Source organism: Equus przewalskii, chromosome 24 (genome assembly GCF_037783145.1).
Source record: "Equus przewalskii isolate Varuska chromosome 24, EquPr2, whole genome shotgun sequence".
Classification (NCBI taxonomy): domain Eukaryota; kingdom Metazoa; phylum Chordata; class Mammalia; order Perissodactyla; family Equidae; genus Equus; species Equus przewalskii.
This window is the reverse complement of record NC_091854.1, coordinates 30,978,435-31,001,739: the sequence shown is the minus strand read 5'-3', so window position 1 is coordinate 31,001,739 and position 23,305 is coordinate 30,978,435. Positions and strand designations below refer to the sequence as shown.

The window sequence follows — 23,305 nt, the reverse complement described above, 5'->3', positions numbered from 1 at the left end:
ACTTCAGCTGCCTGGGTTTTCTTCTCAGTCGTGGAACTACACCACTGGTCTGTCAGCTGTTATGCTGTGGTAATGGCTCACACTGAAGAACTTGAATGACTTACAGCCAGGATATACAACCACACACAGGGGCTTTGGGGAGGACGAAAAACAAAAAAAAGAGGAAGATTGGCAACAGATGTTAGGTCAGGGTGAATCTTTCCCTGCAAAAAAAAAGGGGGCTTGTTTGCGTGCTAGTCTTGTGGGCTTCATGGATGCAAGCCACACTGGCTTTCAGAGCTAGGTGTTGGGGGAGCCTGTCCCTCCAGTGGGAGTCCTAGAAGTTGGGGTACTAGATGTGGAGTCTACACCCTTCACTCTTCAGGGAGAAGCTAGAAGTTGGCCATTCCATCACGATTTAATGGTGCTGTGCCAGGGGTTGAGTTTATGGCAAGCGTGTCTCAGCCTTTCCTATCTGTCTTGACGTGGGTATTTTCTCATTTGTCCAATGTGTTGGAGTCACTCAGCTAGTTTCCAGATCTCTTCCAGTGGGAATTGCTCCATATGTAGCTGTACATTTGGTGCGCTCATGGGAGGAGGGGAGCTCAGGAGCCTCCCAGGTCGCCATCTTGGTTGACTCCTCCTTAATCCCTCTTAACATGGATGATTGAGAGCTACTTTATCCACCAGGAGTTGTGACAGACTCATCTTTCCCTCTGAAGTTGATCAGTATTTTTATTTATTTTTTGCTGAGGAAGATTCACCCTCAGCTAGCATCTGTTGCCAATCTTCCTCTTTACTTGCTTGAGAAAGATGCACCCTGAGCTAACGTCTGTGCCAGTCTTCCTCTACTTTGTATGTGGGTCACCACCACAGCATGGCTGATGAGTGGTGTAGGTCTACACCCAGGGACCGAACCCACAAACCCAGGCTGCCAAAGCAAAGTATGCTAAACTTATCCACTAAGCCACAGGCCTGGCCCTGACCCCCATTTTTAAAACTGTGACCACTGTTGGTTCAAAATCAATTGTAATTTTAATTGTAATGTGAGAAGGCTCTTCTGCATTGCTGGAAGCTTTCCTTATGAGTCATTTCTACAGTCTTGTATATTAAGTTATATAATTTTGCTTCAGCAAGCTTGGCACATATCATATTTGTAAAAGCTAAAACTAAGGGATTAGGAAATCATGGGGTTGTGCTACACATTCTGATTCACTATATTGATTACTGTGACTACTTATGAGGACCATTTTGGCCATTCTAATAAATACTTCCAGATCAGAATCTCTGGAAAAGTACCTGAAAATCTGTATTTTAACATGGTTTCCAGGTGCTTATCCTGTAGATTAAAGTTTGAGTTCACATTAGTCTCTAGAATGTATTATTATTTTCAGAGACATCATTTGTCAATTTTTATACCTATTACTTTCTTGCTTCTTTTACTAGACAGATCTGACATCTCATTTGATACGCAGCTCAGTTTCTTTGTCACTCTCCTCCCTCAGAGGAACACTGACATCCGGTACTGATATTCTGATTCAGTGGGGGTTAACTATTTGCAAACAGCAGAAGCAACTAGAATCTTTTTTTTTTTTTTTTACTTTCCCCAACACATCGGGGGAGAGAGAATACTCGAAGCTGGTTTGTATTTTGTAAAAGTTCCACAAGTGATTCTGATATAGAAATTTTAAAAAAAATCTAATTTGTTTTAACAAAGGAATTTGTGTAATTTTTGGATGACTTGGTTATTTATCTTGCTGTTCTGTTTTTACAGAACACCTTTTCTTGTAAACATGTTTAATGAATAAACCAGTTTTAATTTCGATTGTAGTATTAGTTGTGATTTCTTTTTCTCACAGGTGTCATCTTTGAGAAATGAAAAGCGAGGCTCATCGTATCTCATCTCTTCCCCAGAAGGTGGCTCAGTGGAGTTTGTCGACCAGCATTCTCAGGGCACAGGAGTGTATTACATGGAAACCTACTTAAAAAAGAAGCGAGTGTACTGAGTTACGTTCTCTCCTTACAACCTCAGAAGGTTCTCTGCAGAATCTCTGCTGGTCTTCGCTGCCTTAACGACATTCAGACTAGCCATATCCTTTAAATACGGGTTTCTAATTTCCCAGAAGGAACTGTTGTGCAGCAGGCAGAATTGCCAAATAAGAAATGAGTAGCAATAAGAAGAAATATCAAGTGAGGACGTTTTCCACTAGAATTAGATGCATCTTAATCAATGTGATATTAACCTACGGTCCATTGGAGAAATTAATAATATTTCTTGTTTTAGGACTGGGAATAATTTTGACACCATATATAAAAGTTTGAAGCAATAAACGGGAAACAGTCTTGTTTCCTGAGCCTTAGTAGAATGAGTTTCTTAAAAGCCAACGTGCATTTCGACTTACTTTCCCTAGAAGTAATCTCATTTACAGATTTTCAGACCTTTTCCTAGAACTGCGAGAGTGCTGGATGTCCTACATGCAGACTGCATTGTGACCGCCACCCCAGCCACGCAACATAAAACTCAAACACAGAGTGATCGCGAGGGCCCAGGCAGACGCCACGACAGACGCTTTACTTTTAATACATTTACCATTTATACCTTTTGTGAAAAACACAAGGTATTTTAAGAAAAGCAGCTTTGGTGATCTAATTAAGGGATTGGCAAACTACACCCTGGGGTCAAATTCAATCCTCCACCTGTTTCTGTACTGTCTGCAAGCTAAGAGTGATGTTTACATTTTTAAATGGTTGGAGGAAAAAAGAAAATTTATGATTTAAAAATTATATGAAATTCAGATTTCAGTGTCCGTACATAAAGTTTTATTGGAACACCACCGTGCTCGTTCATTTACATACCGTCTAGGGCTATTTCGTGCTACGATGGCAGAGATGAGTAGCTGTGACAGATGGCAAAGCCTGAAATATTTACCATCTAGCCTTTTATAGAGAAAGTTTGCCAACGCTCATCTAATAGCACTAATTCCCTAATCGTTTTACTTCACCTAAAGAAGGACCTTTAACTTTTGCAGCAGACTTCTGAGGCAAGGAACATGGGCTTGCGTGTCTCCTCCCCTAGTGCACCCTAAGGACTGGAAGCGGGCCCGCGGTGAGCACCCAGCCCCACTGCACAGTGCAGTGACGCGGTCAGCACCAGCCTGCTGAGCGTGTCTTCTGGAGGAACGGTATTTCTAAGTGTTTTGCGCTAATAAGCGATACCTCACTCTCTGCTTTGTCTCTTATCCTTTTGTAGTGAGTTCGGCTGAAAAACGAGCAGCCGTTTAACCCAACTTACTTCTGAAAGAATTGTGTTTATTGCAGATAACTTCTGAGATCACCGTCTCCTCAAGACCTTGGTATTAAATGCATGAGACACCCTGTGCCACCTAGAAATTTCTAAGCTTGTTCCTTGTTATGAGGAGACTGTAATTGATGATGTGGAATTTAGGGGTCCCGATGATCCTAGTCTTTTTGAAATCAGATCATTAAATAACTTGTAACTTAGGGACTTATTATTTTTGCCTATGACATAGGGTATCTATCTATCCTGTTTTAATTAGGAAGTTTAAAATTGGTACTCATATGATTTGTAAAGAAAGAATTTTACTTGGTCTAATTTATTGCATATGTTAACTTCTGTTGGAAGATGACAGCTAGGCAGTTGAACTAAGATAATTTCTAAGGAGTGTACTACCTATAAGTTAACTGACCGGGATCGGCTATGACCCAGCAGATGCATAATGGATCCACCCTGCTCTCTACTTCCCCTTCCCACTCTCCTGTTGCATTGAGCCTCTTCAGTGCTTAGTCACACCTCCGTGACAGTACAAACAGAAGAAAGGGAAGCTGGTGACTTTTAAATCAGAGCTGCCACATGAAAGCAGGAAGAGGCTGAAAGAACGAAAAGGTACTTTGGACCACAGTACACGTGGCTCTGCCGTCCATACTGCCCTGTGCCCCTTACCACTGGACGCAACAGATACATCCAAATCAAACAGGACCACTACCGACACCCCCCAAAAGTCCATACTGTTATTTTTCTATGTAAATGAATTGTTTGAAATGCTTTGAAAATGAAATCTTAATATTAAAAGGCATATGCATGTGAAGTCTCTAGCATATTTATTTGTATAAAGAGTAAACAAAGTGCATATAGAGTGGCCACAGGTTCGACACAGACAGATACCTTGGTGATGGAGGGTTATTGAACAAATTTAAATGGCGAGTTTATTGTTGCCACTGAATCAATCCAGAACTTTTTCAGGCTCAAAGTAATGACATCAACAAACAAATGCTAGACAGCATTAACAAAGTTTTTCAGACTCTTGGGCTTAAAGATCTTATGGTTCACATTGAATCAGAGATTAGCTATTTTTGATTACCCAGCTACCTCCAAGCAGAGTGAAAACTGTCTAGTGGATCCTGAACTCCATGTTGCCTCTAAGCTGGGTCTTTTTCAAGTTTTGTGCGATCGGGTGATGGTCAAAATCTTGTAGATGGATGGTAAGTACTGAAACTAAGAAAGAACAGTGCAATGGATGTGGTATGTATTCTGATTTGGTTGCATACAGCATCCAAAACCAATGCTGGAACAGCTTGCCCCAAGTGGTATAGAGTTAGTTATCAAAGGCTATACACTGACAGTTCTTAAAAGCATGTATGATAGCATCCAGGTTCTAGGAATCACTTCTGATTCAAGGTATACTGTTTAGGAAAGCAAGGGCATAGGCTGAGTTCTCAAGAATTAACATCATGCAGCAAAGTATCTGCTCCACAGCTGTCACCCTGGGTATGACCAATTTTCTCAAAAATGGGTACCACTGGTCACCCAAGGGGGCAGGAGCTAAGCCACTGGAGAAACAACTCAAAGTTTAAGTCCTACTGGTGACAGGAACACACTCATCTTTGTAGAGAAACACTACCACACTAACTGGTATCTAATATTTCAAGAATGCTGGGTCTGTCGCTGTATAGATATTGAAATTTGAGGGCCTGTTAGAGTACTGGCTAAGTCCGTCAATCCTTATGTGCCAGAAAAATGTTTCAGCTCAACTAGCAGCGGAGAGACAGCAATCACCTTGGGACCATACTTGGGTCAGCTCCTCATTTTGAAATGCTGATACACAGCTGTGATGGTCAACCAGCCAAATGAAATGGAGAGAGATTCTTTCCCAAAGGAGGAGTGCTTGCTATACTGGGTTGTCATTATTTGTCACTGTTACTGGTGCCAAATTTAAAGAGGAAGTACTTACACATATTGAGCACCACAGTGTGCCTGTACATGGATACGTACCCGAGTATCTTTTAGACAGAATACAAACGTTCCCATTAAAGAAAAAATGTTTTAAACGGTTTGGGTATTTGTCGGGGGAGGAGGACTTGACACGCGGTGGGATTCAGACGTTACTCGTGCTTATTTTAAAAGCGCTTCAAAGCCCTCAATAAGGTTCTGAAAGGTGGTGCGACTGGATGGCTGGAACTCCCAGCATTTTCTCATAAGCTGATAAACCTGGAAAAAGAAGGAAGAACCAACAATAGTAAAAATGTTGTCAGATTTGGGAGCTTTTAAATTACAGAAACATCAAGAGTCAGAAAATGATTTTGGAATGTAAATGACCTTCCTTAATAAGTAAGACTGGGAAATAAGAGTATTTGAGTAATTTAAAATACAGAAAGTGTGACACAACTATAGTTCCTAAATAATATTTTAACACTTGAGAAACTCATGGGTTAACTGATCTTCCCCAAAATCCAGGTCATTAATTGCCATGAGCCAGCCAGTTCAGGGGTAAAGTTTCAGCTCGGTTTAGACTCAGTTTCCCCGCTGGATGCTTCGCTCTCTGACGCGTGCTCTTCAGTAAGTCTTAAATAGTCTCAACACTTAAAGGCTCCATTCTCTTTAGATACAGAAAGCTGAACAGATGTCACAAATGCTGTTGACGAGTGTGATAAACTTACACACAGAAATACAATTATACGTGTCTGTCACAATGAGGTGGCACCAGACGTGTCCTTTGGGTGCTCACTGTGGTGAGCCTGCTTTCGAAGGAATCCTTGCTTTGACCATCACCTACGGCCATCAACTGCCCTGAGGTGAGTTCTCAGACATCTTATCTCAAATACAGCTTCAGCAAACTGTTTTAAAAAGGAGTTTTCTCCTCTTCCTCCCACCCCTAGTGTCTGGCCGGATAACCCAAGCCATGAAAACATAATAAAAAGTGTTATTCTGTTACTGTGAAGTGGCCTGTAAATACCTCATCTGGACAGTGGGGTGGACAAGGCAGGCGCTTCCCCTCTTTCAGTGTGTTCACAAGCCTCGTCACTGTCATCTGGCCATGAGTGGGGCCTATCATTTTCAGGAACAACTACGTAAAACAAAACCAAACAAAATGTTTTACTTTGCACATATTTATAAACACCAGATAGATTAAGGTGAAATTTCTAGAATTAACTAGAAATTAAAATAGCAATAAAAAGGCTTTTCTCCTTAGTAACTTTAAATGAAAGTCCAAAATCCTTATTTGCTCTCAATGATCAGACTACTCAATGTCTCAGACTCTACCAGCCACTCCCTCCCCTGGTCACGGAGCGTGTCGCAGTGAAACGATCCCTTTTAGGAGTGCACGAGGCTCAGACCAGCCCCTACCCAAAGATGCCTCACTGAACTCGCACATCCTCTCAGGAAACTGTCCCTGGGCTCCTCACATAGACAAGATCCTTGACAGTCAGGGTCACCTTATAGAACTTCGGACTCTTTGTGAAACCACGACTTGAGAGAGCCACAAATAACTGTCAGGTGATAAGCCAAGTTAAATGGAAAAGTAACATCTTTGCTTTGCATGATAAGACTGATTGGGTTCCATTTAAGAACTAAACAGAAGGAAACCTACAAAGCAGGGGGACCGACACATTTTAACTGGGTGATGGGTTCAAATGAAGACAAGTGAGACACACCGCCATGGGACTGGAGTCCGAGTCGCAGTAGGTGAGCAGCTCGTGCAGAGTCACTCCAAAAGACCAGACGTCAGAGGCAATGTAAAATTTACACTGAATCAAACATTCTGGAGCATACCTGAAAGAAAGAGGAGCGTGAAATTTCATTTCCTGGGAAGGATAGTCCAACAAACACTACAGAGCAGCTCAGAAAAATGTAATGTTCTATGACGTGTGTGTATTCTCTACAGATCACATACGCTGCTGCGGTGCACATGTGACATACAGAACACCATCCTTTACAGGCTCTCAGTAGCACGTATTTGCTCCAAAATGACAGTGAGACAAGTTGGCACTCTTCGTTTCACAGGGCGAGTGTTCCCCACGGGGAGGAGGAGGCGTATGACAACAGACGCAGCTTTAATCGCCTGCGAGCTCAGCGCGAGTCAGCAGTGACCTCACTGCCCAGTCCTCTTCCAATGTCAGCTGTGTGGGTGAATGATCCCCAACTGCCCAAGCCAGAAACTGGGGCGTCCTTGTATCCAGTTTCCTAAATACTTTTCAAGCCTGCTCACTTCTCTCAAACGCCACTGTCACTATCCTGCCCACTGTCCTAGCGCACATCATCACCGGCTCTGGCTGAATCAGACGCCCTTGCTCCAATCTTGCTTCTCACCATTCCACAGTGACCTTGCTAAAGCAACAGGCCCCATCCTCACACCCCACAAAGGCCTCCGGGCTTGGGATGGAGTCTCACGTCCATAACTCAGCTCCCATTGCTCTGCCTTGGCAGCCCCCAGACCGCGTGCTCCGTGATCCAGCCACACCGAGCTGCCTTCAGCGCCTCGAAATCCACTGCTCTCGTCTCACTCGTGTTAGGCACACATGCCTTCTACTAACCATCTTTCCAGCCCCCATGAATCTTTGAAGGTTTTATCTTAACAGTCAGGACTTCCAGAAAACCAACCTGAACCTTTCTACACTTATGTTACCACGAAATTGGCTGCCACACCCATTAAACTCTAAACTCAGTCTGTTTGTTCGCCATCACGTGTCTAGAACCTGGCACAAAGGAGGGCCTGATACATACTTGGTTAACGAGTAAATGAGGGCTCAGGCTCCACGGGTGGGAGAGACCTATGTCGCATCTAGGGAGGGTGCAGCTCAGAGGTGCTGACAGTTTTAGGGGGGTGGAGCAGAGACTTACGCAGCTTCTCCCCTGGACAGTGCTCCAGGCTGAGAGGGGTCAAAGGAGGGTACGGACTTCTAACCAGATGCTCTGCTGACTCAGGAGAAGATGGCCAAGTCTCCCAGGGATCTTGCTCTGCTCTGTCCAGCATCTCCCTGCATCTGTTCAGTGTCTACTTCCTGCCTGCCCCTCCTCCCACGCGCCCTCCAGGCTTCCTCTGCCTGGGTGTGACTGCTCCCGCTGCTGACAGTTTTAAGGGCCGTGCCAGATGAATGCCCTCTCCCGGGAAGCTGGAGATGCTGCGCTGGTTGCATCTCTCCATTCCTTGGAAGATGGTGTCACAAGAAGCTCAGGCATTTCCATGCGGGTTGCTTTCAGTGAAACAGCCTAAAATGTGTTTCTTGAAGGCAAAAATCAATCAATTCCAAATGTTCTAAGTGCTTTCTAATCTTGACTCATGCAGGAGGAATGAGAGATGTTAACATAGCTGGAAAAGGCTCTCAAAACAGTATGAACGCTGGGAAGCACTGAGGCCGTCTACCTCTGATTCACTTACCAGAACACAGGGCTGTCCCGATCATCCTTGACCGTGTAGTACTCTTTATCCCTCTCGATGGCTTTGGTTAAACCGAAGTCTCCGATTTTCACTTGGTGCTCACTCTCAACGAGGACATTTCTTGCTGCTAAGTCGCGGTGAACGTACTGCTGAGAACCCAGATAGTCCATGCCCTGCGGGAGAGAAGCAGACGCCGAGCACACGGCGAATGTGAGCGCGGACCACGTCTCGTGTCACTTCCTGACAAAACGTACAAATGGCACCTCATTCGCATATCACTGGCTTTTTTCCTTGGTCTTTACTTTTATGTAAGAATAGTAAGACCAAACTGATTCAAAGGAATACACATTAAATCAGCCATATTAACAAATCAGTTCACTTTCCTGGTGAAGGCTGACTTTTCATCCAGATCGTGCAGAGCAAAACCAACTCAGCACAATCACTGGCAGCCTTCCCGCGTGCAGCCTGTACGCACCAGTCACCTAGACAGAGTGCCTGCTTTTTAATCTTTAACGTCCTTTTTTTTTTTTACCTTACAAATCTGAACGGCGTATTTTAACTGCTGTTTGAGGTTAATTTTGTTTTTATTCTTTGGAAGATATTCCTTAAGGCTTCCGGAAGGCAGAAATTCCATGATGAGCTTAATACCATTTCCTCCTGTTTAGAGAAAAAAGCACCCATCAGTAAGAGGCTGCCCGGAAGGGCGTGTGGGAGTCAAGGGCACAGGACCCGGAGAGGGGACCAGACCTGACCACAGGACCACCGCGGCATCCCAGGCAAGTTCCTCACCCTCTGAAGCACCAAAACCTGGGGGTCCTCAGCGGCAAACAGGGATACTAACGCACCAGCCAAATGGTGATTTTTAAAAATTAGGAGCCTTAGCATTTCACTACCAATTTTAAAGTACAATATGTGAGTACTGTACTGGCTTGTAAAAATGATACACTTATCAGTGCATATTACTTGCCACCTTGATTTAGACAACTAGATCCGGCTAGTGCTGGGTGAGAACAGGGCCAGGGGAGGAGCGGCCATCACGTTCATCTGACCTGAGTGCCCGAAGTGCACATACTGTGTGGGAGCCGTCCAGTGCCCAGTGCGGGTACGCGGACAGCATGGAGAGGCAATGCTGGAAGCATCCCCGGCTGGGGAGCAGGGCAGGCTGGGCGGCTTCCCTGGGAGCTCCGCAGCCGCTCAGGGATTTGACAGTCCACATGACCATGCAGCCCAGAGCGCGTGGGGGCTGCCGGCCAGCGCATTCAGGTGGCCCAGAAAAGGCGAGGGCACTGCCTGCTCAGCACTGGCCTGATGAGCCCCGACAGTCTTCAAACCAAGCCCACTCTGCACACATACCGTCTTCTGTGCAGATGCCTTTGTACTTCACAATGTTTTCATGGTAGAGGTTCCTTAGGATCTCGATCTCTTTCTTCAGATCAGCTATGTGGTTACCTCCACTCTCAGGCTTCAGGGATTTGACAGCCACCTGCTCCCCAGTATTGTCGCCCTCAGGGTCATACCTGCAGAGCTCGACCTTGCCAAAGTGGCCCTGGAGGGACAGACGCATGTGCTTGATCAGAGAGCCCCAGCCTGGGCCAGCAGGGGCACAGAAGCTGAGGCTTGCTCCTCGTGCTCCTCCCGAGGGCCTGACGCTGCAGGCAGCAGGCGCCTCCCTGGCCTCTCTGTCCTCAGCACAGCCCCCTCCTCTCGGCTCACACAGCCGCTGTACGCTCTGATACTGAGCCACGAGAAGGAAAGTTTCAGGAGACTGCTGAACCGACTCATCAATCCCAGTCTCTACGAAAATGTAACCCAAAAGGAAGGAAGGCTTTCTGATCATGGAGGGCACCTGCAGTGCTCTCTGACAGCCCTGGGCCCACAGGGCAGGTACCATGATGTGGCTTCAAAGAGCACTGTGTGAGGAGTCTTTAGAAGACGTGGGATTCGATCCCCGCTAGGCCGTTTGATGGTGAGGTTGGCCCACCACATCTTCCGAGCTGGCTGTGCAGGTGCTCAGTGCCCTCGCTAGTCGTACGCTCGGGATGTGGTGGGGAACCAAGGATGCCGGGCCTGTAAAACGCCTCACACGCAGCCTGGTGCATGGCTGATGCTCAAGCCAGACACCATCGGTGTTCACGTAGCAGAACTACAGAAAATCTGCATAAGGACACAAATCCCAGTAGCTTTTCTAGTCACATTACCTGTTAGGAAACTCATTTGAAGGCCAAAGGAAAAGCTGACGTTTTATTTTGGCCTTCTGTCTAGGACATCCATTCCTCATTTGAGCAGCCTCACAGGAACACACGCCCAGGCAAGTCAGAGGCGGGGTCCTTTTACTCCCACCAAATCTATACCGATCCCCCTAGATCTCTGCCTTACATTCTCTCCTGCCCCTTAGAGAGAAACTGAGCTTCTGGAGGGAGCTAACCGGCGTCCTGCATGCACACAGCCACATGTGCAGGCAGGTGTATGCACGCTGCTCCTGTGCGAGGGTCAGATGCAGAAAGACACACTCTCCCGCAGTACAAATGGCCCGAAGAGAACACAGTAAGATCCTTTCTCTTATGAGCCAGGACCCGGAACAAGAGAGCAGAGAGCAGCTTTACATGCAGAGGTGCTGGGTCAGCAGGGGACCTGGGGGTAACTTGCCTCTCCCAAGTCACGGATCCTTTTTAAGAACCGCTTTTCAAAATGTGTGGGATCCACTTCAGCTGCTGGCTTTCTTTCTGAAACAATGTCTGGATCTAACAGAAGAAAGAAGGGACGGTTAAGAACAAGTGAGTGCTGCACACGGGCTCCTCGTTATCCCTGGCCCCCCGAGTGGCTCTCCAGGGCGCTGGCTGATCCCGGTTACGCAGCGTCTTACTCTGCTCCTCCAGCTTATTGATGTCTCTCATGATGGCTCGGAAGAAGGGCCTCTGATTAGGGTCATAGTTCATGCAGCGGGTCATCAGGTCAGCCAGCTCCTTACAAGATGGTGTCACTGGCCTGCACCGGCTTTCATAGAACCTCTCTTTCTGTAAAGAAGAGGACCACATGGGAAAAACTGAAGGAACCACCCAGAAGTCTTTTGGCCCCAGGTCAGAGGGAGTACTTCTGACCTGTTAATTCCCAACAGCTCTGCCCAGAGGAAGATTTCATAAACATGTGTGTTACTGTTGCCTTCTTCCAGCCTGGGGAGATGCCAGTGATACTAAAATAATCTGAATTCGAGGAGGGCAGCAGTGCACCCCAGTCCAAACAAGCCATATTCCAGGAAAGCCAGTGCGGCCTTTCTGGAATGCAATTTGGCAATATGTGTAAAAATCTTGAGATTCTCCAAACTCTCTGACTCATTAATTCCAATTATTGACTGACTCAGAAATAAATCAGATATAAACAAAGACTTATGTTTAAAGATACTCCCTGCAGAATCAGAACATTACGGATTTTCAAACAACCTATATGGCAAACATAAAATTAGTTAAATTAGAGTTTAACGAAACAACTCACACTAAATTTCTAAAAATTGTAAGACTTATTTCAATGCATAAGAAAGTACAATATTAAATGAAAAGAACACAGCATATACACTTATATCTAGCATGGTCCCAATTTTGCTTAAAGAAGATACAGACTAGGAAGATGGTATGGAAAGTGTGAAATACTGGTCAGGAGTGACCACAACGTGGGGATTACCATTTTCTCGTTTCTTTATAGTTCTCTATATTTTCCAAACTTTTGTCAACCGTTTATGACTTCAAAATTCTAAAACAAATAATTGGTGCCACTTTAAAAGATTAAGTGCAATCACCACACTCCAGTTTCCAGTCTTCGGCCGAGCGCCGAGAGTCCTGGTTTCTCTTCCGGTCCCGGTGCGTCCTGGGTGAGGGGCAGGCCCGGGAGGATGAGGAGGAAGAGGGACTGGAACCAGGGAGCTGAGTGCTGCCCGGCCCTGAGTGTCCCTCACCGCCCCTGCCCCAGGGCAGCTGGCAGAAGGCCGTCTACCCCTCTAAGGTACTTGGGAGGAGAGGGAGCCCTCTGATCAAAGGTGCAGGCCCCTCCTTATGCTGTCCCGTGTGCTGCTCAGCCCTGGTACACAGCAGGTGCTCAATAAATACTGACAACAAAGGGGATGCTGTTTCACTTCCAAGGAAGGTAAAAATGACTCCCAAAAGTCTAGGCTGAAAATCCCAAACAGCAGATCTGTAGATCTGAGGTCGCCCTGCTGGTTTCAGTGCAACTCCCCTTTCTCACGTCTGACCGTCTCACAGGGCACAGGCCGCTGGGGTAAAGGCACTGCCGCTTCAGCGCTCCTCCGTGCGCCCTCCACTGCCTTCCCGCTGCCGCTCCCTGTTTCAGGCTCGCACCAGAGCCCGGAGCACGTCCGTCCCACCACTGCGTCCAGATGAACCCCCCCAAGCCACCCTCCTCTCCTCACTGCCCCACCAATGTCCACATCAGCGCCCAGCAAACGCCGCAGCCTGGAACTCGGGCCCTTGACAATCTGACCTCAGTGACCTCTCCCACCCTACCACCTATCCTGCCTCTCCACACCCAGGCATACGAAGGCACTGCCGCCTCCCTGGGTTCTGATCAGTCCCTCCGGCTGCAAGTGGCGCCTGGGCCTCTAAACACATGAGGCACATTCCGACAATCGAATCACTGGGCCGGGACCAGTGGTCCTTGCCTGTGGTCGTTACTACTCCCCCTGGGGAGCTGGTCTCCGCTCCTGCAGGGAGATGCAGAGCGGCTCCCGCCTCCGGGTTGCGCAGTTCGTCGGAGGTGGCCAGGTGAGTGTCTCAGTGCCCGAAGGAAGAGCAGGGTAACCACCCGCCCTGCGAGCCAGGGCTCCGAGGGCAACGGCACTGTCTGCGGGGTCCTTATCGTTGCTATTCCAGCCCGGCTCTCCTACCACATCCTACGCTCAAGGGAGGACAAAGCCTGTGTCTGTTTTGTCGTGAGCCCCCAGCACCGGCCCCTCCTTAGGACAATGCCTGATAGACAGTCGGGACTCAATAAATAGCTGTGTGTTAATTTTGCCGAGTAACAGGCACTTAAAATCTCAGATAAATGATACTTTGGCGACTTACTGAGCATGTATTGTGTGCCTAGAACTCTACCTGCATCATACACTTAATCTTCACAACAACCCTGCAAAGCAGGTAGTATCCATCCCCACGTACAGAGGATGACTGAGGCTCAGGGAAGCCACGTTACATTTGCGAGGTCACACAGCCAGTAAGGAGGAGAGTCAAGCCCGTGCCCCTCTCTTCCCACGACACCAGGCTTCCTGGTAACTCCTGAGCCGCCCGCGAGCGTCCGCGGAGCCCTCACTCTGCCTCCCCCGTGGAAGGCAACCGCTCACCTCGATCAGGGTCTTGTCCTTCAGGGGGATCTCGCCGTTGTAGCAGATCTCCCAGAGCGTGGTCCCAAAACTCCACTTGTCAGCGGCCACGCTCAGGTTCTTGGAGTCATCCACACACTCGGGGGCAATCCACGGGATTCGCTCTAAACGCTCTGGAGAGGACAGCACACGTTTATAGACTGGGTTCTGGGATCACCCGCAGAGTAAATCCCCGGCGTTCAGCAAGAACGGCGAGGTAATGAACTACCCCAAGCAGAGCTTTCCAAACCCGGGAGCTCCTGAAAGGCCCAGCACCCATGTCTGCTTATCACAAGCTCCCAGGAGGGCTGTGTGCAGCCAGTCTTCTGAAGCTCTGGCCTCTGAAATGCAAAGCCCCAGGGCAGAGGCCAGCACCCTGTGGAGGGAGGCGGGGGTCACATGGACAAAGGCTTAGGAAAGAGAAGGGGAGAGAGGAGACCACATGTGCACAGCGGGCCCAGGCTGCCCTCACATACCCCGCACGATCGCCCTGCAATGTTACAGCCACTCCCCGGGGGTTTTCTTTCATTTGGGAGGAACAGGGAAGGCAGACTGAAGTAGAGCAGCCACACATCTCTTGCACCTGGCTGCTTCTGTAGCCCCTGTTCTGGCTTCTAACCAAGGCCACGGAACTGAGCAGAAACCTCTCCACGCCCGTGGAAAGGGCCCTCAACAAGCTCGGCGGCCTCGGGAAGTAGCCTCCTGGTTCCAGATGGACACAGAGGCAGGACGGCCGTCCCCAAGCTGGGCATTCACGGTCAGGCCCGCTTGCCCTGCCTTCCCAGCCCTCACAGGCATGTGCAGTGGTGCCCTGGGATCGTGTGCCTGCCGCTGCCTTGGTGCAGGCCCACCTCACTGACCTGCAAGGCCCGATGAAACCCTCCGGCCTCCCTGGACGCCCCTCGGCCCCAGCTGGATGACGTCTCTCCTCTGAAAGCTCACTGAGTTCACTGGCATCCCTCACGGGGTCCTCAGGCTTCCCCGCTAGTTCTAGAGTGAGCTGTGTCTGTGTCTCAGACCCTTGCTGAGGACACGACCCCTGAGAGATTCAGGGCTGAACGTGCCTCGGGCCTGATGGAGGATGGCCAGATGGTAAGTGTCAAACAGCTACTGAAGAATGCTTCCTGTCCCCTTTCAAGGAGGGGATGACTTGGGTCTTATCTGTAAGGCTTGTTTTTTATCCTGGTTCCCTTCCAAACTTAGTCCATTCTGTGACTGAATGACTGAGCAGTGCCAGGCACTGTGCTCAATGCTGCAGATGACCGGCCATCAGAGGCCCATGGCACCAGGCCCCGGGCAGGCTGGTATTCTATCTGCAGCCCATAAGGCTGAGCGATGTGACGAGCAGACCCTGCACAGTGCTTGCAGCAGTGTCTCAGCTCCCAGCTCTGTCCTTTCCTTTGGGGCCCACAACTCACCATAACCTCCTTCAAAGAGATGATGTGAGACCACAGCGATCGCTGAGCGCCTCCCCAGACTGCTCACTACCTACAGCGGAGGACCCAGGAGGCCCAACCCCGACACCTCTCTGACTCCGCCCACCCAGCAGCCTCCCTTTGGGCCAGCCCCGAACCCTGAAGGCAGCTCCTTCATCACAAAGACAGACGTGCCTCAGGGGAGGTGTGTTTCTCCTCCTGCAGGCAGCTCCCGAGGGCAAGGACCAAGCCTCCTCCGCTCCAGACGTCCCCTGACCCCCAGGGCACAGTAGGAACATCAACATCAGACTGCTTTTGCACAAGTGTGCTTTCTGGCGTGGTGCTGCCTCGGTGGGGGCAGAGGGGGGCAGGGGGAGGGTGGGAAGGGAGGTGGAGGGAGGGGAGACTCACCTTGCCTGGACAGCACAGTGATGGGGATGCCGGGGTCACTGAGCTTGATGAACGGGCCGCACTCACTGTCGATGCCCTCGCGGGCCAGGAGGAGGTTTTTAGTGCACACGTTTCCATGGACCAAGTCTTTATCCTCCTGCGGGGTAAAAGGGCAAGCTCAGGAAGGGTGCTGGCAGGCTGCCTGCCCTCCACCCTTCCCACGCTCCGTCTCCAACCCTGGCCCCGCAGACCCTCTCTCCACATTCCCCAGCTGCAGCCAAACCGGGACAGCCGAGTGCTCCCACCAATTATCTATGCGACTCAGGCACGTAATACGATGGCCCTCAGCTCCAGTTCCCTCATCGGGGAAGCAGGGATGAGGGTGGAGCAGCAGAAGGCTTCCGCGAGAATGAAACAGAACGGACCCTGTGAAACACCGCATGGCTGAAGCACGGTCAGCACTCCATAAACCTGAGTACTGTGGATGCCAGTGGTTCCCTTCCTTCACTCTCTCAACTAGTGTACTGGCCCCACTCTCCCCACACCTGAAATCGGAAGCCAGTCCTCCGACACGACGAAATTTCCCTCTCAAGAGGATTCACACGTGAGCGCACAGAACAGCCCAAAACGACCGTTTTGCTGAGCCCCAGGCACACCTGTGTCCAACCACAGAGCCCGGGCCCCTCAGCGTGCCTGGCCAGCACCTCCTTCCTGCCACTGCTTCTAGGACATTCCGGTTCCTGGTGGGGACCCCACGGACATTAGAACATACTTACCAAGTAACTCAGGGCACTGGCCAGCTGTTTGGCGACGTTAAACTTCCACGGTGTGGTGAGGACATCACTCTTCCGGTGCATGAAGAGATCCAGGGGCCCTCCCTCTACAAACTCTTCCACCATGATATCTACAAGCACAAAACAATCCCATCTGGAACCTTCCATCTGTGTGGGATGGTACTCTCCCTCATCCCTCTATAAGAGCCCCCTTTCATGGCTGGTACTCAGCTTGGGAGGACACGAGCAACCTTGGGGGGGGCAGATGGCTGCACAGGGGGCCAGGCCTGGGCTCACCCGGCCCAGAGCTCCTTCTGCTCTGATTTCAGGCCACTGAACTCAGCTTACTCACCCCAGCCTCCTGGGTCTAGCTCAGTGTGGGGCCCAGAGTTGGCAAGAAGTAAACGTTCAAGAAACGAGCGAAAAACATGGGATTTAGCTCCATGTCCACTATTAACTTAAGCAGGTGACCCACTCAGTACCTCAACGTCCTCAACTGCAAAGGCACCATAAAGGGGCATCAGCCCCCGGTCACCCTCACAGGGCTCATGCTCCCTACCCGGGACCCATCCCCTTTCCAAGAAAATACACTTACTCTCCACATCTCGGACACAGACGCCATAGAGGTACACGATGTGTTTGTGGGAGACCTGTCTCATCATGCTGGCTGCCTCGAAGAAGGCCTGTGGAGGGACAGGACAAGGATGCCAAGGGTCAGTGTCCACTGGTCTGACCCCAAAGGGGCTCTGCTGGGAGGAAAGCTCGCCACTGCCACCATCCCAAACCCTGAGCTGCTCCCCCGGCCTCACTGCCAGGGACACTGCCAAGTCCCCAGCTCCAGGCCAACCTGGCTGGGACGCAGGATTTATTCAGAAAGGTTAACAGGATGCAGAGCCAGGCTGGGGGACAGGCCGGCTGACAACTTCCCACTGGATACCCACGTAACTCTCCAGACTGAAGGGACAGCCCTGGGCTACAGCAGGGACTCGGAGAGCACTTGGCTAGAGTCCTGGGGTTCTGGGCACCGCCACGGGAGCTCTGGGAGGAAGGAGGGAGAGAGAGGGAGGGCCAGGCCAGGCGGGGGGCTGCACAACCCACCCCATCCTTATCTCCCCTCACTCATTGTCCTGGTCTGAAGACAGGAATCCTGAGTAAAAGACAAGTTTGCAAACTGTAAATGAAGCCAACAAGAAGGCGAAGGTTCTTCCTAGCCCACCGTGCTCCACTGGCTCCAGAAATGGGGGGTGTGGTGGGCAGGGGGCGGGGGGTATGATGAAGACACTTGCCAGAGAAATGTCCCTGTGGCTGGGATCCAAGACTTTGAGGATCACTTTTATTCGCTTCTCTTCCGGGGTTCCTTCGTCATCCCTGTAGTCCACTAGGGTCCCAGAGTAGATGTGCGTCCGCGTGCCTCTGCCAAGGTGCTCACCCTGAGGGAGAAGAGGGGCTGGGGCAACCTCTCCCTGGGCTAAGGCCTTAACGGGGGCACAGAACACCAGAGCGAGGGGCAAAGGCAGAAGAGCCCCACAGCTCACGGCTTTGTGCGCCTCGTCCTTAAGAGGCCTCCAGAGGAAACCAACAGCTACTCGGCCACGTGGTGGCACTTGCTGGGCCCCAGGAGAGGGTCCTCACATCCCCAACAGTGCCTTCCTTTTACCTCCAGGAACAGCCTGTGGCCAAAATACAATCCTGACCCATCACAGAACTTCAAACCGTGCCATCAACAGTCAGCGCCACCAGCCCCACCCCAGGCCAACAAAGCAGACTGAGGGCCCCGCCACGGCTCCTCTCTCAGGCTGGGGTGCAGGCAGAAGAGATGCCTAAGTTCTGGCTTGACTGCTTGCTGCATTTAACCTAGGAAGGGCTCGCCCTGCTTCCCTCCATCCACGTTCTGTAAACAGGGCGCCATGGTGCCCACTCCACAGGGCTGTTGCAAGAATCCAGGGGCTAGGTCTGAAAGCTCCTGGTGCAGCCCTGGCACACGGGGCCGTCGGTCTGCTGGGCCCGTGTGTGCCGTTTGGTCACCCTAGACCAGGTGCTCGCTAGTTCTCATCCTCAAACTGCTCATTTCCTACCCATCTATGCAGTGTACGTGTGCACGTGTGCACGCATGCTAAGCTTTAAAATTACTGATGCAATTCACACATGCCTTCGCCCCAGCCATCTCACAGAGGAGGAGACGGGCAGACAGAGCAGGGGCTGAGGACAGGCCCTCAGTTTCCTTCTAGGAAAAGGGCTAAGAGCACCAGCCGAGCGCAAGAGGACTCAGTGAGATCGTCTGCACAAAGCCCAGCACATGATGATCTGTCTCTGCGGCCCCTTCCAGCTCAAGCTTTAATGATTCCGATTTAAACATTCTCAACATTTGGAAACCAAAACGTGATTCACAGAACTCAGGCACTATCAAGTTATTGACATTAACCCCACAAAACTTGTAAACTGAAGCTCTATTATTCTAGTATTCTAAGACCCCCGGTAAATGCAGAATATGGAGTGTCCCCACAGGAATGTACACAGTCGTTAATCGGGTATATTAATTTGCACAAACACCACCATTTGTCATCTGTCATAGCAGAATGGCGATGCATCCGCCCTGTCTCCCTATCCTGGCACAGCCCTGTGACTAGTCATTGAAACCACATCTGTCATGAAGCAATCCATCAAGGTTATGGGAAGCTGTGTTCCCAGAACATCCCGTAAAAGCCATATGCTTTCAGAATAATTATGCTTCCCCGGAAGGGCTGCTTATGCCGTGGCCAAGTCAGGCAGCTTGTCATCAGGATTCACAGCAACCCAGGGCCCGGCAGGCCCACATCAGCCTCCTTGCACGCTGCTCCTGCTCCCTCTGCCCAGCGCCGGCTCCTCCTCCCCCTGACTCTGCTTTGACACCACTCCCCCCGGGAAGCCATCTCTGCCCTCCCAAGGCTAGGGAGGGGGTCATCTTTGACAGTCCCCATCCCACTGCGCTTCCCCACTTGGGGCTGCTCTCTCGATAATGTAGTCATCTACTTAAGGTAGATCAGAGTCTGTGTCCTCCACCAGACTGCGCCTGCCACGCAGAGTGCTCAGTCACTGCTGGAGCACGGAGGACGGCGACCATCTGCCAGAGGCTCAGGGGAAGGGAAGAGGGGAGCCCCAAGTGCAGGTTGAGTTCTAGACAGCCAAGAGGCAGGGGTTCTGCCGCTCTTAATCTCCAGACAAGCTCTGACACCACGAGAGGGAAAGAGAACAACAAAGACGGTCCCCGGGGAAGAGTCGACAGCAAGGCACGTGAGGTGGTTACAGCCTCACAGATATTACAGCCGTGGACTTTCACTCCCTCAAAACGCTACTCAACAATTTCAGGGATTAACTTAAAGAAGTAAACCAACCAACCCCATGCCTGCCACTCTCCGCCAGGCCCTCAAAGGCAGGGAGCCCACGGTTTGCCCTCAACACCTCCAGGGTGTTGCGGCCTCTCCCGGTGGGAAGCGGCCCGGCAGACTCCTCTCTCCGAGGCTGCTGGCGTGCTGTCTTCTTACACTCCCCCAGTGGGTGGGTGCAGAACAGAAAGTGGGGTTTGCCCTGGGCCTCACGCCCTTAGCCAAGGCCCAAGGGCAGCAACGAGGGAAACAGGGCCTGCCTAAGGCTGCAGACTCTGGGCACGAGGCCCCCAGGCCTGGGACACTGGTCTGAGGAACCTGTTTCTCAAGACAGTTCTTCTCCGTCAGCCCTAAACTGTGCATCTCCCACTCCCTCACTGTGTTTAGTGTTGCGCAGCTTGGCTCCTTCTGGAAGCATCAGAAAGCCAGGACTGAACTTCAGAAGTGCTCTGCCACGTGGCATGCGGTGGAGCGACGGGGGTCGCAAGCCCGCACCCCCCGTGGAGACCCGACTCCTGCTGTGCTGTCAGCAGTACCACCGAGTGCCCCCAACCCACCATGGGAGGCCCTGCAGCCTGACTAGGCCACTTCCTTCAGAGAAAAAGCGCCTCTGGGCACATCGGCGAGGCCAGGAGGGAAGCAGGGCTCTGCTTAAACTGCTTTGACTATGAAAGGAAAGTCTCCTTGTTCACCTTCCACTAGGATGTCCCCAAACTCTACTTCACTCCTCCCCAAGTCCCCACAGGACCAAGGCGGGACCCAGGACCCGCAGCAATGACTCACTTGCACAATATCCTTCTTGAGGATCCGATCGAAACTCAGCTGGCTCATAGGGTAGACAGGCTGCCACTCCTGGGCTTTCTTAGTAGCCACCAGCAGATTGGAGATTTCTGTGGAAGAGAGCAGAGATGGCTGAGCAGAGGAGCGAGGCCCAAGACCCTGGGCAGCCGTCTGCCAAGCCACGGGGCTCGCTGGACACACACTGGTGCATGTGTGGGTTCAAGTCATTCAACAAACATTTATCAAGTATTTTATTCCTGCCCTCCAGGAGCTCACGGTCTAATAACAGAGCCAAGAGAGATCCAACAGCCAAGCAAAAGGAAAGCTACAATCTGAGCAGCGACTCTAAAGGCCAGGCCCAGGTGCTGGGGTGACACAGCAGGATCTGTGCCGGCAGGAGGTCAGGGAAGGAAACGAAATTAAAACTCTAGAAGGGAAACTCCAAGAAGGCAGGGCCCGTCTGTCTACCTCCTGCTCCACCTCCACAGCTGGCCTCAACAAACACTTGTTTACAGCGTGGGAATGAACCACAAGCGTGAGCTGAAGGACCAGAGCTGAGAGGCGGGGAGCAGCTGGGCCTGGGCAGCGATGGGAACCAAGGCAGGAGGGTAAACACTGGTTCTGCGCAGAGGAGCCGGCAGGCGACCCAGAGAGTCGCACCTGATACCACGGAGGCGCTAACCACATGGTCGCTGGACGTACAGATTCTGAGCGACCATCCTCCGAAGCCTACTGACTCAAACAGCAAACCAAACATGGCACAAAACCTGCCAGGACAGGGTCGCACAGGAGGCTAACTGGGAATTTATAATCCATAGAGGCTGCCTCCCCACCCCTTCTGGGGCTGCTGCAGGCTGCATCCAAGGCGGCCGCGGGGCGGAAAGTGGCGGGAGGATCCAGGGAGGCCCTGAAGACTCCGCGGCCCAGCTGCTGGGCACAGCTCCCCACAGCGGGCTGCATGCCTCGACCGTGGGCTCTCACACCCTCACTGCCCTGCACCGCACGGGGGGCTGCTTTCCCTTTTTCCCCAGTTCACACTTTCCGCCGGCCTTCTCTATGCCAGCCGCTGTTCTCAGTTTTACACACATTAACTCCTCTGTGCTCATGACAATCTAAGAGGTAGACAGTATTCTTATCTGCCTTTTACAGATCAGAAAATCAAGATGAAACCATTTGCCCAAGGTCGGGCAGCGAGAAGCCCAGACTCAGGGCTTCAAGCTCCTCTCTCCACAGCACACCTGGCCCAGGTCGGGGCTGACTCAGGGAGCCAGAAACAGGCCCAGGCCAAGGCTCCCCTCGTCATGCGTCCTGGGTACACCATTTCCAGTCTACTCTCCTCCATTCTGTCCCCGACTCCACCCTGTTAGCTGGGGAGAATCAGCTCAGGACTGCCTAGACGGAGAACGGACACCAAGAAGGGGCCTCCTGAATGGTCCCAGGGAAGGGTCGGGCAGAAGGGCCGTTTGGGAAACCAGAGGGTGGGAACAGAGGCCATTTAGGAGCTGATCGTTCACACGGCTGCTTCAGGGACCATGGCACGAAGCTGTAACTCCCACGAACCTGTTTCCTCACCAGAGAAAGGGGCACAGTCACGCCCCCTGGGGTGGGGTGAGGGTTAGGGAGACAACACATTGAAGGTGTGCCATGCATGCTCATGCCCCAAGCCACTGTGGCTGTGACCAGCATCACATCTCAGCCAGCGGCATCCTCCTTGCACACCAGCTGGCTCCTTGAGCCTTGGTAACAGTGTCAGAGCTGAAGGGCGTAGAAATCCACAGGTGAGGATGTGACAGAATCAGTGGCGATGGGCCGATGGCTCCTTCTTAGCTTGATCACCCTCAGACTTGAGGGGCGGTGGGGCAGGACAACACACACAAGAGGGTGATTTGCCTAACTGTCACACCCACTCTGAGGGGCTCTTTATTTATTCCATGAGGAGTTTCTCGGTTGCATTTTCGAGTGAGAAACCCAGGTTGGGGTCTGGCCATCAGAACCCTGTGGTCAGGAGGGCAGAGACACTGAGGAACTCAAAATGGCATTCTCTCCAGTTTTCATGATTTCACCACTTCTCTAATTTGCAGGTGGCAGAGAAGAGGGCTTCTGAGGGCCTTCAAGAGGAGGCCTCCCACAGGCTTCTTCTCACTCCCTACCTCCGGTCCCTCCCTGCCCCTTCCCAGCCCCCATCAGGAGAACTGGCCCTTTCCCAGAGTCTTGGGCTGACGGCCATATCTGCACCCCTTTGCAGAGAGTGTGATGCAGAGGAAAGATCACTTGAGCTGGAGTTAGAAAAGGTGAGTTCAAATCCCCATTCCTCCACTAAGTACCTAAGTGATCTCAGGTGAACGAGATAACAATGTTCTCTGGGTTGTTTTGAGGATTAAATTACTTAAAACATGAAAGACCCTCAAATAGCCTGGCAAATTGCACGCATTACTCACACAACAGCAGCCATTATCATCACCATTATGATTTATTGCTACTCTTACTGTAACTACTACTGACACTACTAGGTGCGTGGCCTTGAGCAAGTCACTGAACATCTCTGAGCCTCAATTTCCTCATCTTTCTA

At 51.0% G+C, this 23,305-nt stretch overlaps 2 protein-coding genes across 26 annotated transcripts in view; one reads left to right on the top strand and one right to left on the bottom strand.

Moving 5' to 3' along the window:
- Positions 1-4,085, top strand: part of RAVER2 (ribonucleoprotein, PTB binding 2) — a 93,668-nt gene extending 89,583 nt beyond the window's left edge. For 8 of the 9 annotated variants that reach the window (XR_011532394.1, XM_070592057.1, XM_070592051.1 and 5 more), the window contains one exon: positions 1,839-4,085. Coding sequence is in view for 7 of the 9 variants with exons in the window: in XM_070592057.1 (XP_070448158.1) it covers positions 1,839-1,985 (147 nt within the window). In the remaining 2 variants the exon portion in view is untranslated. The remainder of the gene's footprint in view (positions 1-1,838) is intronic. The other variant, XR_011532393.1, reaches the window with a different exon arrangement.
- JAK1 (Janus kinase 1) overlaps positions 4,082-23,305 on the bottom strand; it is a 143,199-nt gene continuing 123,975 nt past the window's right edge. For all 17 annotated transcript variants that reach the window (XM_070592042.1, XM_070592033.1, XM_070592043.1 and 14 more), the window contains 14 exons: positions 20,740-20,846; positions 17,881-18,024; positions 17,190-17,277; positions 16,598-16,725; positions 15,843-15,978; positions 13,999-14,150; positions 11,518-11,668; positions 11,301-11,395; positions 10,008-10,200; positions 9,187-9,311; positions 8,655-8,827; positions 6,931-7,048; positions 6,231-6,341; positions 4,082-5,485 (listed from right to left, as the gene is read on the bottom strand). In XM_070592042.1, the coding sequence (XP_070448143.1) occupies positions 5,390-5,485; positions 6,231-6,341; positions 6,931-7,048; positions 8,655-8,827; positions 9,187-9,311; positions 10,008-10,200; positions 11,301-11,395; positions 11,518-11,668; positions 13,999-14,150; positions 15,843-15,978; positions 16,598-16,725; positions 17,190-17,277; positions 17,881-18,024; positions 20,740-20,846 (1,817 nt within the window). In that variant the 3' untranslated portion in view covers positions 4,082-5,389. The remainder of the gene's footprint in view (positions 5,486-6,230; positions 6,342-6,930; positions 7,049-8,654; positions 8,828-9,186; positions 9,312-10,007; positions 10,201-11,300; positions 11,396-11,517; positions 11,669-13,998; positions 14,151-15,842; positions 15,979-16,597; positions 16,726-17,189; positions 17,278-17,880; positions 18,025-20,739; positions 20,847-23,305) is intronic.